The 16,155-nt window shown below is 38.1% G+C and overlaps 2 protein-coding genes across 2 annotated transcripts in view; one reads left to right on the plus strand and one right to left on the minus strand.

Moving 5' to 3' along the window:
- Window positions 1-944: 944 nt before the first annotated feature.
- Window positions 945-2,003, minus strand: LOC135154973 (leucine-rich repeat-containing G-protein coupled receptor 4-like). Its single transcript, XM_064103227.1, has one exon. It carries the CDS (start codon window positions 2,001-2,003, stop codon window positions 945-947), a length of 1,059 nt encoding a protein of 352 aa, XP_063959297.1.
- An 11,985-nt stretch (window positions 2,004-13,988) lies between these two features.
- Window positions 13,989-16,155, plus strand: part of LOC129267347 (short transient receptor potential channel 4-like) — a 37,959-nt gene continuing 35,792 nt past the window's right edge. The window contains exon 1 of the mRNA XM_064103229.1: window positions 13,989-14,208. Coding sequence (XP_063959299.1) covers window positions 13,989-14,208 — 220 coding nt within the window. The remainder of the gene's footprint in view (window positions 14,209-16,155) is intronic.

Below are 16,155 nucleotides of genomic sequence, written 5' to 3' on the forward strand. Positions count from 1 at the left end.
ATTCTCGAGGAAAGATATTTCAAGGGGTTTCCTTCAAGGTTTACTTTCACTAACCGCTTGCAGTTCTGAAAAGCATTCTCGTCTATAGAAACGATCATATTCCACCCAGCGTCTACCTCTCTTAACTCACACTCTGTCTGACAAAACGTGACGTCACTTCCGCAATTTGAATTTCCATGAAAATGCATGATGGAATTGTGGGAACATCTGAACACGTGGGTTCTTGTAGGAAGAGATATATTACGCAGTCGGTTATAGTTGACTAAAAACTGATCCAATTTAATCCCAATCAAGTCTGGAGAAGCAATGTTTGTTAATAGATTATGACTGAGGTCCAGTTTAATCAAACGCCGAACAGAACTGATGTTTAACTGATCCATAGATAGCAGTTGGTTGTTCTGTAAAACGATTTTAGCTACATTATGAATCCTAATTGCTTCATCTGCTCGAAGTCCTATTACATTCGAACTGATGTTGAAAAACAAAGGATTATCTCGAAAATCTGTGTGTATAAACTCCACTATTTCAATTTCGTTGACCTGTAGCTCAAGACGTCGTAGTTTGTACCAGAAAGTGACGTCAGGGATTTTTGTGAGTTTCTTGTGATGCAGTTTGAGGATAGAGAGATTTGGACAACCGACAAAGGCGCCAGGTACAATGAATGCTACTTGATTATCAGATATATCAAGGATCGTGAGATAATCCAACTTGATTACCTCATCAACAGTACTGATGCGATTTCCAGACATGTAAAATACAGCTAACTCTTTATTTTCATTTATTGCGGTCCAGTTGACAGTAAAGATATTGTTATCGGATAGGCTTAGGTAATATAGACTTGAAATGTTCTTAAGAAACCTTGCGTTATCGATCTCATTTTCGTCTAGGTATAACTTCCTAACAGAACCGCACCAATTGTCACTCATGTTCCCTTGAAGAACGAATTATGTGATACTGTTGTTTCGAAAGTCTATGACCCTAAGCTTTGGATACAAATAGGGGCTAAAGGTTATGACTCCAATCAGTTCAGAGTGTTTGACAGTAAGGCTCCTCAATTTGGGAAGTGCTGGGAGGTCACTAATGCTGCTTACCAAAGACTTTGAAATGACTATAACCTCAATGAAGTGCACATCCATGAAGCCTATAATATCCTGTAAATGGCTAATTCCCATACCACTTATGTATAGATGATTTATTCTGCTGGAAGAGTTTTGGTTGATATGTGTCCCTTTCTCCAGATGTATCTGCAGTAGTGTGGTGCCCTGAGGCCAGTGTGAAATCTGCACAACGTGTATTGGGTTACCTGATAGAAAAAGTTTCTGAAGCTTTGTTAAGTTCCGAAGATCAGGAAGGGTCCTGATACCATTGTCACGGAAGTCAATTAAAGTGATCAGATGAACCGACTGTATTTGGTGAATGTCAAAAACCCGAATATTTGATGATACGGCAGTAATGATGTTAACCGGAAGTGACAGGTTCAGGAATCCTACTATGAAGTTGTTTGAAAGGTTTATCAGGGATTCACGGTCGCCGGCAAAGCCAAATGTCTGTTGACTGTGGCAGTTCACCCTCTGAATAAAATTGAATGCAAGGTTGATGATGAGGATTGGGGGAATAGTGGAAATATCGATCAGACAATTCTCATCAACGTGGAGAGTCGACAGTTTAGGAAGTCTATCGAAAGCTTGAGGCTGGATAGCCGAGATGAAATTCGCTGTTAGGCGCAGGACAGCAAGGGCTGGTAATGGAAAGAAATCACCATCTTGTATATTGGTGATCAGGTTACGAGACAGGATGAGATTTTCTGTTGTCAAAGGAATACCTGCAGGAACAATCCTGAGATAACGGTTGCTGCATTCGACTTTGGTTTGCCCGACACAGCTACAGGTCTCCAGGCACAAAGAGTGGTTTAGCCAAGCCGACGAAGATGCAGTTGAAACAAGAAGGCACGCCAGAATTGCCACGTGATAGCCTTCATATATGCAGAAGTGCCAAGGTTCCATTGCAAACTCAGTTCAAACATTCAAATTATAGAGTCACAAAATAGCTCGTAATTTCATTATCAAAATGATATCGAAATGTGCTTGCATAATTTGTTTCCACTCACTTTATATCTAGTTTCAGCTCGGTACGTCAAAGTCATAACCTGATCCATATTGTGTGTGTGTGTGTGTTTTATGGTTGAACACTATTGGGCGAAGCTAGCATAGTACATCTGATTTGTAGCTTATACACGGAATATCCACCGATGGAATATTAAATGAATAAACTGTCAAAATGACAAGAAATGTAATTACCTTCTCCTAAAAAAAAATCGGGAGAGATAATACAAATATTTTGTAGTCTGATTTTGTTGATTGCTTTCTTTATACCAATCAATTATGACTCTTTACTTGGATGTTGAAACATAAAAGCAATTTGCTTATGTGCCTTATCTTTGGTAAGGTCTATACTTCAGAGGATGGTTGTGCCATTGTTTTCATGATTTGAACTGAATTAGACTAGTTGCACTTACAACTGACTCAGGCACTTTAAAAGCACTTTGATAAATTTATGCTCGTTTACTCTATTACAAGACAAGAGAAATAGGAAATATCATAATCATCATTATCTATGCTAATATAGAGATAATCAATGTTCTTATAATGAATGTTTATATCATTATTATTATCTTTATCATGACTTATTCTTTTCTTATGACTGTCATCACTTTTTCATCATATTGAAATATTATCCCAATATGTTTTTCAAAGAGGTGGAGCTTCTAATCTGTTCTAAATCATGACGAGGTTTGGTACCATTTTCAACATGATTTTCTTCCTTTTCATAATATCACATTTGATTAACAAAAACGATTCATGCAGAATTTGGAGATAATCTGATGGTGTTTTCTTCATTTCAATAGACAGTCCATGTCGATTTGTAACTTCTTGTATTTAGCATGGTCGTAGGGGCCACTGGCGGATCCGGGGGGCACAGCCGGCCCGTGCCCCCCCCCCCTCCCCTTGAGAAGCAAAATTAAAATTTATAATGTAAAAATACCGTTAAAACTGAGGAGTGCCCCCCTTTTGAAAATGAAGACCTTTTTTCCCATGTCATTTTATTCGGGGACGAAATATCCTTAAATTTTGGTTAAAAACCTTCCTTTTTTTGGTTTAAGGGGGGGGGGGGCTTGTCAAATTTTCCTAGGAAAAATGTGCCCAACTTTTGGAAAATCCTGGATCCAACCATGGACCTATTTCAAATAGGAAAAGTAGTAGGTCCATGATCCAACCCTGATAGCGGCTTACCTTGTGTCGGTTGAATATGTAAAGCGGAATTTAATTTGATTACAACTGGAATGATTTTATCAAAAAATATAAGCCTCTACTGCGATGTCGCTCTTTTCTGTGCAGCCCCAATTAACATTTTGATGAGACTTGTCAGGGATATACCATTTTTCACTTGGTCGGAGACAGGTCTAATCCTCGTGGATATGAGCTTACTCTAAATCTTTCCCCAGGTCAGTCAAAAGAACGCAGTGACCCTTTTTGGCAGAAAATAGCCTCTTTTAACCCTTTTAAACGCATAATTTGTCAATGAATTTCATTAAACATTATCCTGAAGGAAATCAACTTTGCCAAGAATTCTGAGTGAAAACCACTGGCTAAGCTGCTAACTCATTCACGATTCCTTTCATTTATGACAGAAAGTGATGACAATAACAACTTAAAAAGGAAAATGAAACCTTTGGATCAAGATAGCTTGTGGGAAAACAGAAAACAGAAAAAATCAAATCAACGAAAGTTTGAAAAAAAATCTAACAAATAATGATAAAGTTATGAGCATTTGAATACTGCGATTACTAATGCTATGAAGATCATCCAATTGGCAATGCGACAAAGATGTGTGATGTCACTTGTTAACAACTTTCCCAGTACTTTTGTATATATTTCACTTAAACTGCCTCTTTTATCACATCTATCAGTAGATCATGCATTCTTTCTATAGGAGGGCATGTAATACAATTTTCGAAGAAAACATTATGGATAAAGAGTTTGTATCACCATGAGAAAGAACTAAAAGATACATTTTGTGGGTATTTTATAGTCCATTAAAGAGAAAGTTGTTCACATGTGACATCATACATCATTGTCGCATTGCCATTGGGAGGATCTCTATAGCATTAGTGATCGCAATATTCAAATGCTCATAACTTTCTGATTATTTGTCTGATTTTTCTCAAATTTTCTTTGTTCTTATTCTTTGATCTTTCTCTTTCAAAACAAGTCCACATGTTCCAAGGGTTTCATTCCCCTTTAATGATTGGCTAATTATTCATCACGATATCTACATCGTCATGATAAAGGATACACTCTAAGAACACTGAGTAAAATGTTTTACCCAATTTTGGGCAGAAAGGGAACTTGCTGATGCATGTTTGCTGGGCTTTTTTTTAAAACCCCATTTTGTGCTATTTCAACGCAACTTTGCGTAAAATTCACAAAACATTTGGTATCCGTTTATCCAACCAACATGTATGTTCCCATTTTTGCCAATATTGCATGGGTAAACCTTTTTTAGAGTGTAGCGATTCCTTCGATCGATTAGAATGATCACTTTTCACCTCCTTGGTGTGTCGCACAGTGATCAGCCATACCGAAACCATCATATCGCCAAGGAAGATTCTCTGGAAAAAAAGAAGAGAGAAAAAAGTCATTTGTAATGTATAAAAAGCGAAATTTAGAAAATGAGCTTTTCAGTAGAAGTCAGAGGCGGTGGAACGTCAGGCTCATACACTTAAAGTTGAGGAGCACCTATCGTTTGGCAGACAAAATGTGCTCCTTCACATTCCGGGCCCGATGGTCCGCTGCCTCTGGAAGAAGTAATTCTCGTTTTCCATACTGTCAAAATTTTGAAGTTGTAAAGTAAACTATAAAACAAACTACAATAGTTTCTTTGTCACAAATTTTCTTTTTTGAGAACCACTTGGAAGTTTCACCAAGATTGTATAGCGTGCACCTCTCCTGCGACTCAAATCGTGATATTTATTTCTCCTTACCTCTTAAGCTCTCGCTAAGTTTCTTCTTCATTAATTGGGTTATTCATTGTTGATCAATTTTGATAAGTTACATATTTTCAAGCTTTGGATGGACTCTTTAAATGTCATTGGGTATTTTACACTGTTTATAGGACGCAGAAACCATGGGGATCACTAGTGTATCTACGGGGGGAGGGTGGCAGTTTGCCCCCCCCCCTGCCGCGTCACAACCCATGCAAATAACGTATTCCTTCCACCCCCCCCCCCCCCCGACGAGCTTGAATACCTTTTTGCCCCCTCTGACGAGCTTAAAGACCTTTTTTTTTTTTGCTTGTCAAGTTTTTTGACGGACGGTTTTGCCCCCCCCCCCCCCCGTGTAAAATCCTTGGTACGCTACTGCTGGGGATCGTTATATTAAATGACTTGTTTGGGCGTTTTATTACACAGTTACCATGGCTACAGTGCTTCTCAGCCTATCAAAATCGAGATAAGTTGCCAAATCTGACCAAATGTCAGACGAAAATGTTGATGAAACGCACCCCTGATGAGAAAGCAAAATACTGCAAAAGGCTTCAAAACGACCAAATTGATCAACCAAATCAAGTATCCTTCCCTGCATGTGCTCTAAAAAAATATTGTGTAATAATGCGCCATGAGGGTAATTATGTTTCCAACCAACATTGGGCATTTTTATTTATCGATTGTGATGAAAATTTTGCCCATTCTAAAGCAATTGCTGCCTATTCTTTAACCTTACTGGACAATATGCTTCCCCATTGGGTAAAATACCGCCCCAAATTCGCTGGACACAATATTTTTACAGTGTGCGGTAATAATTTTCTTGGTTTTTGTATTTCGGTGGCGTTATATTCAGATAAAGCAGTGCAGGAAGTTGGGAAATACAATATGTGTATACAGATTTCGGGGAGAAACAATGCATCTTGCTGTTAGCTGTGTTTTACAATGGGGGGAAAAAACACTTAATGATCAAGACTGCATACGAAAAATGTCTCCCTCTTGCGACAAATAAGCATGCAATCGATCTCATTCTTACAGGCGTTTCTGAAGAAAAAAAAAGTTCGGTATCCATGTGTATGATTCACTTGAAATTTGAATATGAATATTTTGTTTCATGCATGTATCTTGTTTTAATTTGTTTACATTCTGTTTGTTTTGTTTATAGTTTAGCCAGGTCTTCTCCGAAAGGTAATCTGCTTAGTCACGGTCTTCCCTTCTTGGGCTGGTAACAGGATGATGATGCGACCATCGGATGACCAACACTGTACATCTGTTCTGTGTTCTGTTTTCTTCAACTGTTTTTTTTTTCTTCAACAATGGTGGTACTCGATCCCTTCAGAAGTTTTCCTTTTTTGTAGAGCTTCGTTCCTTTTCCTTTACGAAGTTAATGTTACGATTGGGCTTGGTGGCAATGGATTATTCGTTGACTTGGACCCTGATCGATGTGGTATATCGATGTCTTTCATTATGTCAATCGGTACTCCTAGTTTAGACAGGCAAATGTCAGACACAACAGTATCGATATTTTCACCATTTATTTCATTTTCCCCTAGAATCCTAATACATACAGGAATATTGTGCTAAAAGGTTAACCGTTCGATAAAGCATTACGATTTTGGATTTTCGCGATGTGCTGATGTTTTGTTTAGATGCTAAATCTCTCTATTCTTGGAATCTATTTATATTGCAGATTGTAGAAGAAGCTCTGCATTTTCTCCAAGCGCCCAATTATATTTTTTATCAACAGCTCTACTGACAGCGGAATCAAGAATCTTAAAAGAGAATGAAACTCTCGGAGCAAGTTAGCTTTTGTGAAAGCAGAAAAATCAAAGAATAAGATCAACAAAAGTTTGAGTAAAATAGGACTAGCAATAGAAGGGTTATGAGCATTTGAATGTCGAGATCACTAATGCTATGGAGATCCTCCCATTGGCAATGCGACCAAGATCTATGATGTCACAGATGAACAACTCTCCCCTTTTGGACACTGAAAATATACCCCAAAACATCTCTTTTTGCTCATTCTAATCATATGACACACTATTCATCAATGATATAATGTTGTGAAACCTCTGTACTTGTCCTCTCATAAAAAGAGAACACCTCACCTTGTGATAGACTCTATAAAAGTGAGAATATAAGTGAAATAAGTACTAAAGTAATGAGGGAGTTGTACGTGTGTGACATCACAGATCTTGGTCGCATTGCCAATGGGAAGATCTACATGGCATTAGTGATCTCAATATTCAAATGCTCATAACTTTCTTATTATTCATTCAATCTTCCTCAAACTTTCAACAATATGTTTCTTTGATTTTTCTCTTTGATATGGATTCAGCTGGTTTCAAGGGTTTCATTCTCCTTTAAGGCCTTGTCCCACTCTGGCAGACAGACACAAAACGTATTCATTAAGAACACAGCGGACGAGTAAAATTTCGGGATGGCTCCATTCGTTTTCAACTGCTTCAGAAATGGACAAAATAATTAGCCCCAAAAAAATGCAAAAAACATAACAGAAAAGAGCGGACGTGGGTAATGATTATATTTTAAATGATTATGTCTTTTAAATGGATGTTCATCTGAAACCTAGCGGATGAAAATGGATAGAAGTGGATGACAGCTACGAAGGGGTTACCGGGGGTTTTGAATACTTTATTTACGAGATATAATATACACGCTTACATCCTCTCGATTTCCGTGCAACTAATTATGTATAGACGTTCCAAGTACCTTATCTTTCCTCCCTCTTTCAGTTGTCAGCTGCAGTGGATGTGAGTTGTAAGGATGCCCAGAGTATGCAGAGAGGATACAACGGACGTTTAACGCATAATAACGGACATGGAACGTTTGTCGGTCGTGCGTGTTACGGATTTACTTCGTACACGGCGGAAAGTTCATCCGTTCTAAAAGTTTTGTGCAGCTCAAAACCCTTTGCGCGGATGAAATCACAGTGGACGGATACTCGATGGATAGAGCGTATGAACCACGTATGCAATGTGTACACGACGGACGCATTGCGTTTTCTAACGGATGGCACGATATTTTTCTATTCTGCATTCTCTTTGCATCCGTAACCGTAAGTGCAGTGTCCGGGCCTTTAAGCAACTCTTCATCCCGTAGGAGTTCTTTAATTACTTGGCATGATACAGCTGCCGTTTGTCTCGTGTTCATCGAGCCTGAAGAGGGGGATGGTCCAGCCATTGTGAAGAATAACAAAGCCTAAGCTTAACAAGATGTTGGAATGCGGTTAAGTAGGCCTTTGCTCTCAACTAATATTGTTTAGAACAAGAAATAGTGAATAATGGATATTACGAGCAGTATTCAAATTAAAATGTAGGAAAGTGCGATAAACTGGAAGTTTGTATAGACAACAAGAAGATTTCAGGGTCGCTGGAACATTACCGTATTATAAGCTTGGTACTCCCTTCACACACACAGAAGGTGTCAAATCAATATGATTTTCCCTGGCTTATACTCCAATGATAAATTAAAATTGTTAAATTGTTTATTAAAGTCAATCTGATATAGGTGATACTCACAGTCTGTGTACTGTAAATCAAGTCCAAGACTCAGTCGAAAAAGAGGTAAACTTTCAACAAATTATTACCATTGAGGCTAATATTTATGATTATCAGTATAATTTATTTCATTTTTGTTCTATTTTATTTCATGTTTTTATTTATTTTATTTCATTTAATTGATTTATTTTTTTTATTATTTTTTTCTTGGGGGGGGGGGGTTACTTCTATTAGGATTTGTTTATTATAGTAAAGCGGATAAGCCGAACAATTGTGCAAATTATGACTAAAGCATGAAACTTTCACAAGTATTAGTATATGCCGTAAGATTAATTTTAAAGATGGGAGGTAAATTAATAAATGCCATTTTCGGGCGTTGCCATGGCAACGTATTGATTACCCAAAATGACATACATTCCCATGTAAATGGTAAATAAACATGATAAAGATGACCAAAATTATAATTTTCAGGCTCCCAATTGAATACATATAAAATTTAGAAATATTCAAGATCACCAAGATAGTTCAAATTGGTCCGTTGCCATGGCAACGGCTTGTTTTTCCCCAGAAAAATAAAAATGTTGCCTCATTTGAACAAAAAATACAGAAAGTGTTCTGCAGGAGTTCTTTATAAAGATAAAAAAATTATGTTGCCTTGGTAATGCTTGAATTAAATCTAAAAAGAAACAATTTTGGAAAGAGCCCGTTGCCATGGCAACAGCTTATTTCCCTCAGGGTCCAAGTCAACGAATAATCCATTGCCACCAAGCCCAATCTCTCTCTCTTAGGTGATCCCTCCACTGTTTTGGAGATTCTCAGAAACGAATATATCAATTCCAGTCCGATAAGTTAGGGATTCAACATCAGGTTGGAGCGGTGGTCATGAATTTTATGTAGAAAAAAGAGAGATTTGAGGAGCAGACTATTATTTACTTCGGAAGGGAGACCAGGTTGATGGGTTAATAGGGTAGCACTCGTAGCAATCGTAACATTAACTTCGTAAAGGAAAAGGAACGAAATTCTGCAAAAAAGGAAAACTTCTGAAGGGATCGAGTACCACCATCGTTGAAAATCAAAACTGGTACTAAATGATCCGTTGCTATGGCAACAGGCCATTTGGAACATTGATATTTATCGAATTCAAGTATTACCAAGGCAACATCAATGTTTATCATTCTAATTGGTTCATGCAGACCACTCACTGTAATATATTCCTCTAAATGAATTGAGTAGGTCAAACATGCATGTACATTAAGTTCATGTTCATTGTATTTTTCACCTGTCCGTTACCTTGTCATCCATGTTTTTTTTCAATTAGTTGTTATCTGGTTGCCATGGCAATGGCTTAAGATGTTTTATTTTTAAATTTAGTAACAAACATATCTCGATCAGTACCTTAAAATTAGGGAAAATGGAATGATGATCATACATGTATTCTAAAGTTTTATCAGTATTTTTACCTTTCTAGAGGGAAATAAGCTGTTGCCATAGCAACGGGCCAATTGCAACATTTTTTTTTTTAATAATTTAATTCAAGCATTACCAAGGCAACATAATTTTCTTCTTTATAAAGAACTCCTCTAGAACACCTTCTGTATTATTTGTTCAAATAAGGGGGTCAAAACTTAAGCATACAGATTAAGTCAATTCCAATCGTATTTTCCACCTGTCCATTGTCTTGTCAACCATGTTTTTTGTGTAAATTAGAAGTTATTTGGTTGCCATGGCAATAGCCTGAAATGTAATTTATACATTTAGCAACCAAAATATCTTTGTTTAGCACTGTAAAATTAGGGGAAATTAAAGATAAATCATATTCTACAACGATTTTTTAATCAAATTTTTTATTTTTCTGGGGAAAAACAAGCCGTTGCCATGGCAACGGATCAATTGGAACTATCTTGGTGATCTTGAATATTTCTAAATTCCATATGTATTCAATTGGGACCCTGAAAATTATAATTTTGGTCATCTATATCATGTTTATTTACCATTTACATGGGAACGTGTGTTATTTTGATAAATTAATCCGTTGCCTTGGCAACGGCCGAAAATGGCATTTATTAATTTACCTCCCATCTTTAAAATAAATCTTATGGCATATACTTATACTTTTGAACGTTTCATGCTTTAGTCAAAATTTGCACAATTATTGTGATTTTTTGAGCTTATCCGCTCTATCTTTATGGTATTTGTAGTTCTATTTTGCTGTTGTTTTTAATAGTCCGTGAATTGATGCTTTTTGTCGATGCCATTTCATGCAAAACCCCGATGAATTCGTCTTTTTTTTCATTGGGCCTTGAATATAATAGTGAATCGGTTGACGAACCTTTTTTTTTTGTTGGTTCGCTTGTGGATCATGTAAACATCAAACATTTGTTTTTGTGTTAACTTGATAGCAAAAAATCAACAACTTGTTATTGTGCTTCAATTATCAATTTTGCAAATTGTTACGTTTTGCTTGATCTTCATTCAATCTGTCATTCCCGCACACAATGTGTGCACATCCTCCACTCCCTAGGGAGTATTACAGTCTGTCGCCGATGAGGCGCACACAGTATATTGGACAAGCTACAATGACTTTCACATCCTACCGGGTACCCATTTAGCACCTGGGTCGAGAGTGGCAAAGTGTGGATTAACGCCTTGCCAAAGGACGCCAGACCGCGGTGGGATTCGAACACACGACCCTCTGTTTACATGGCGAGAGTAAGAACCACTACACCACGGCACCTCCACAATAATCCATATACCAGTTGGTCAAATCGGACTAAGTGTTGATTGTGCAAAATGAATGAAAATAAAATGGGTAGACCAACTAGCTATGATACGAAAAGGCAATAGATGAACTGGTGATTAGACGAATTGATGATTAGACCAAATGGTTGATAGACGAAACATTAATGGCTGAGAGTACATGAAGGTAGACCATGTGATGAGTGGACGAGTTGGAAATAGACAAATTGGCAATTGACCCTTACTACCTACTTGGCGCTTTTGGGAAAGGTGTATGATAAACCTCGATTGTATTGCTTTTAACGATACTAATCAAAATGAATATCATTATTTGTAAAGCACTTATGAAAAATCATGTCTCTAAGCGCTTAAAGAAAGCAATTCCTATATACAACTTCAAGCGTTTTAGATTATACTCTAGCATGTCTAATGTGAATACCTCACATTTTGTCACCTTCGAGAGTTTTAATTTATCTCTTCAATCTCGTTAGGATTGATATGCCACTACAGGGAGGCGCGATAGCTCAGTAGGGAGGCGCGATAGCTCAGTCGGTAGAGCGGGGGTTTCGGATTCCGGTGACCCGGGTTCGATTCCCACGTGGTGCGCTAGTGCCCTTTGGTAAGGCATTTATCCTCATTACCAGGTCCCTCGGAGAGGACCTTAAGCCGTCGGTCCTCTGGTTGCTTGCTCACAGGCATTCGTGCTTTCTTAGCAGTCAGGTAAAAACCTCGGTATAACATAGACATGAAGGGGAAAAAAGGTTTTTATCAAAAGGACAAACACAATTGTGATTTGGGCTACACAAACAAACGCTTCACGCATGGATATTTGCAACATGCAACTTTATTATTAGCATGATGTTGATTGCATGGTACTAGTTCAAGGCCCTCATATCTCAAAGGCTTGCACTCAATCATTCATTTGGAAAGCCCATTTTATTGACTTTTCAAGTGATGAGCCAATAATTTTTTAAGTGACAAAACATGCCTAAGGCAAAATATCCGAAAGTTGAGAGAAAGTAAACATTCTGACATTTTCCAAACGAAATTGCAATTTTGAGATATCATTTTGAGGGATTTTCACATATTATTCGGAAGATCATTGCACATTGCACCCTTTCTTTCAGCAAGGAATTCATCCACAGTGTGCTGCACTCGACCCAGGTGAGGTAAATGGGTACCGGCAGGAAGTAATTCCTCAAAAAAGCTGTGTGCACCGAATAGGTAGCCTAGCTTAGCCGGGTAATAATATAGCAGGGCCCGCTGGGAGAACAGTTTTCGGAACTGAAGTGGCTACCCTGGGTAAATGTACCTTTATCATTTTTTTTCCTATTTTTCTTTGGTTGGGGCATTTTCAGGATCAAGTGTCCCCAAGACCCCGATATATCTAACCTACATCCAAAGGAGTTTACACGCCCCAAACCTTGATTCCTACAATACAAGTATTGTTGAAGTAATCGCTACAAGAATCATACTGCATAATGCGATTACTTTAAAGGAAGGTCCATGCTGGATATATTTATAACTCAATAAAGAGTAAAATTCACAAAGCAAAATGCTGAAAATTTGATCAAAATCGGATAACAAATAACGAAGTTGTTGAATTTTAAAGATTTGCATTACTCCTGTAAAACAGTTCTAGGCATGTCTTCATTAATATTCATTAGTTGGGCTGATGATGTCATATCCCCACTTGTTCTTTTGTATTTTATCATATGAAATTAGGTTTATTCAAAATTTGTCTACCAAGAACTAAAACAATTTGATTGACAACTGATTAAGTACATTAGTTATTTAATGCCGCAACTTATCAGGGGCCGCGGAACCGGGGGGGGGGGGGGGCTGGGGGGGCTTCAGCCCCCCCCCCCATTTTTTTTTCCAAAACCGTGTACAAAAACGTAAAATTTACCATATGATTGTGATTTTTAGCATGGTCAGCCCCCCCCCCCCACTTTTGGCTCAGCCCCCCCCCCCACTTTGAAAACCGTTCCGCGGCCCCTGCTTATATCATCAAAATTGAGACACGTGATTTACACCTTTATGAAAAAATGAAACAATTTTGATTTCATGTAATAACATATGAAAAGGGAAAGTGGGGATGTGACATCATCAGCCCACCTAATGAATATTCATGACGATGTGTATATAACTATTTTCACAAAATATTGATAAACTTTAAAATTCAATAACTTCATTATTTGTTATCCGATTTTGATGAAATTTTCAGCATTTTGCTCTGTGAATTTTACTCTATTTATTTAGATATAAATATGTTCAGCTCGGACCATCCCTTTAAGCTTAGGTGCATACTCTAATACCATGGATATGGTAGAACGCCATCTCTCTGCCGAACTCGATGTTCAAAGTACCGCTAGGCATTCTCTGCATCGATGAGGTTTGCTGGTTTGTTGCAGCGCTTGAGTGCATTCACCAACGAGCCCAACATGAGATCAGACCGTCCTTCCTATTCATCTCTTCGATGGATCGTCGGTGAACCTATAATAGTTGGAATGCTCCCATTGTTCCTGAAACTGGTAACATCTCTATCTGTATAATTTTCCACATTCATACTATTTTTGGTAATTCCCCATGCTAGACAGTGTGGTTTTGTAGCTTTAATTATTCGGGTGATCCTCTAATAAGCGATGATGTGTAGTTGTTGACTGGACATCTAGTCTTACGAAGGATGATAGACTATGGATGACATGAAAGAAGGAACCGAACTTGTTGAACAACCGGCTGGCGGCACCGAACAACTCAGCGGTAAGGATGCGTTTTTCCAGGCAGCGGAGAACGGTGATGTGGCAACTCTGAAGGTGCTGTTGGCGAATCGTAATGAACTTGGATTTGACGTCAACGATCGGAATGAATCTGGATATACAGCAATGCAGATTGCTATCATGGAAGGTTACGTAGGTAAGAATTAGGGTTTCACAAATATTCAAGTTTGAATCAGAGTCGCACTTAAATGCCTAGTTGCGGCGATCTAAAAAGCACGACTTATACCGTGTTTACACTAAATCGGCTTTTGAATCGGCTTTTTCATAGCGTGTAAACGCGAGTAACTTGCATCGGCTCGCGGTTCAGAACCGGCAATTTGCACCACCAAAGTAGTAGGTTCAGAACCGCCAGCCGATGCAGAATCGGCTTTTTTACTACGTGTAAACAGAAAGCCGATTCTGCATCGGCAATGTGTGCGCATTTAATTTACTTTACCATTGTGACGTAATTGTAAGCGCACTGATCCAGCGTTGTCTTTATTATGACGTATATTGTTGGTGTGCGTATCATTTCATGATTTTGCATCGGCTCGCGGTTCTGAACCGCGAGCTGTAACAACGTGTAAACGCAAACCAAAAGCCAATTCTGCATCGGGCTATTGGTTCTGAACCAAAAGCTGATCAAGTGTAAACACGGTATATTGGCCAGATTATGCCAAGAGGGCGCGCATTACGGCGCATTGATCAATAAGACTGCGCGTTGCATCATGTACATGACGGCATTTTAGTGCGTCTCTGAGTCATACTTATATCTTTGTGAAACACCCCCAGAATTTCTAAGATTAGTATGGTTGTTTCACAAAGAGGAGAATGTGACTTGGGGTGGAGATACACATACATCGAAAAAGGACTGAGGTCGCCGTCGGGGGCGGTTTCACCCCCCCCCCCTCTTTTATTTAACCTAACTGACGCCGGCTCGGACCGAGTCCACCTCTGGATGTACTTTGAAAGCGGCTACAAGCCGGCTTCAGTCCTGTAAATGATAAGTGTATAACCCCTTGTGGACTCAGGTATAACTTATAGCTAATGAACAGTGCAAGAAAATAAAATATTGACAAGAAGATTACGGTAACGTGAAAAGGCGATGTGAAGCCGACTTAAGTTTAGACACACTATTCCAGGCTTCAGACCATGTATATCAGGGGGTATAGTGGTCTCGAGTCGGCTTCAAATTGCAGGTGTGAAGGCGGCTCCAACTGAAAGCCGGCGTCGGAAGCGGCTTCAAACCTGACGCATCAGGGGCCTTTGTGACTCATCATACAATTGACTTTGAATTTGCCATTGATTGTACAAACGAATATATTTCTGCAGATATTTATTAAATATGCCAAAATTTTCGCTAACATATTCTACCAACTGTTTAAGGAGAGTTCAAGGCAAAAACCTAATTTCATGCAGTTTTTTGCACAATATATTACTTAAGCAATATAAAACTATTGACCTATTGTAACTTCACTTTACATTCTCGTAGTTCAATCAGATTCGCTTACATCAGGAGAAGTTGTGTAGAAATTAACAGGTGGAAAACTGCGGTTGTTAACATCATATAATTAGCAGCATGTTACCATGTTATTTTTCTTATTTATTCATTTATCTATCTATTTATTTATTTTATTTGTTTATTTATATATATATATATATATATATATAATCCACATATGAATAGTGCAAAACACTATGTTAAGAGTGCTCGACTACATAGGAGCAATAAACAAACAAGTAGAAATTTACCTGAAGAGTGGAAGCAGCGTTCTTGCTGTTCCTACGAAACAGCTCTGTCGTGCATGAAGTTACACTAATTTCTACTTGTTTGTTTATGTATGTATAAATATATATATACATATATAATGCATGTATATATATTTATTTTTATTAATCTGTGTATTCATATTTCATACAGTTCTTTTGGTATCTTCCATGGGTCGGTTTTGAGTGGGGTTCATTGCCATATGGAGTCTGCAAGCCCGGACTCATATTTTACACTCTAACCATTTATTCTTGGTCTCAAATGAAGACTAGACGCCAAACTATCAGTACAGTACATCAAGTCTAACTACCCTGCATTATGCACAAAGGGTCTGTG

This window comes from Lytechinus pictus, chromosome 8 (genome assembly GCF_037042905.1).
Source record: "Lytechinus pictus isolate F3 Inbred chromosome 8, Lp3.0, whole genome shotgun sequence".
Classification (NCBI taxonomy): Eukaryota; Metazoa; Echinodermata; class Echinoidea; order Temnopleuroida; family Toxopneustidae; genus Lytechinus; species Lytechinus pictus.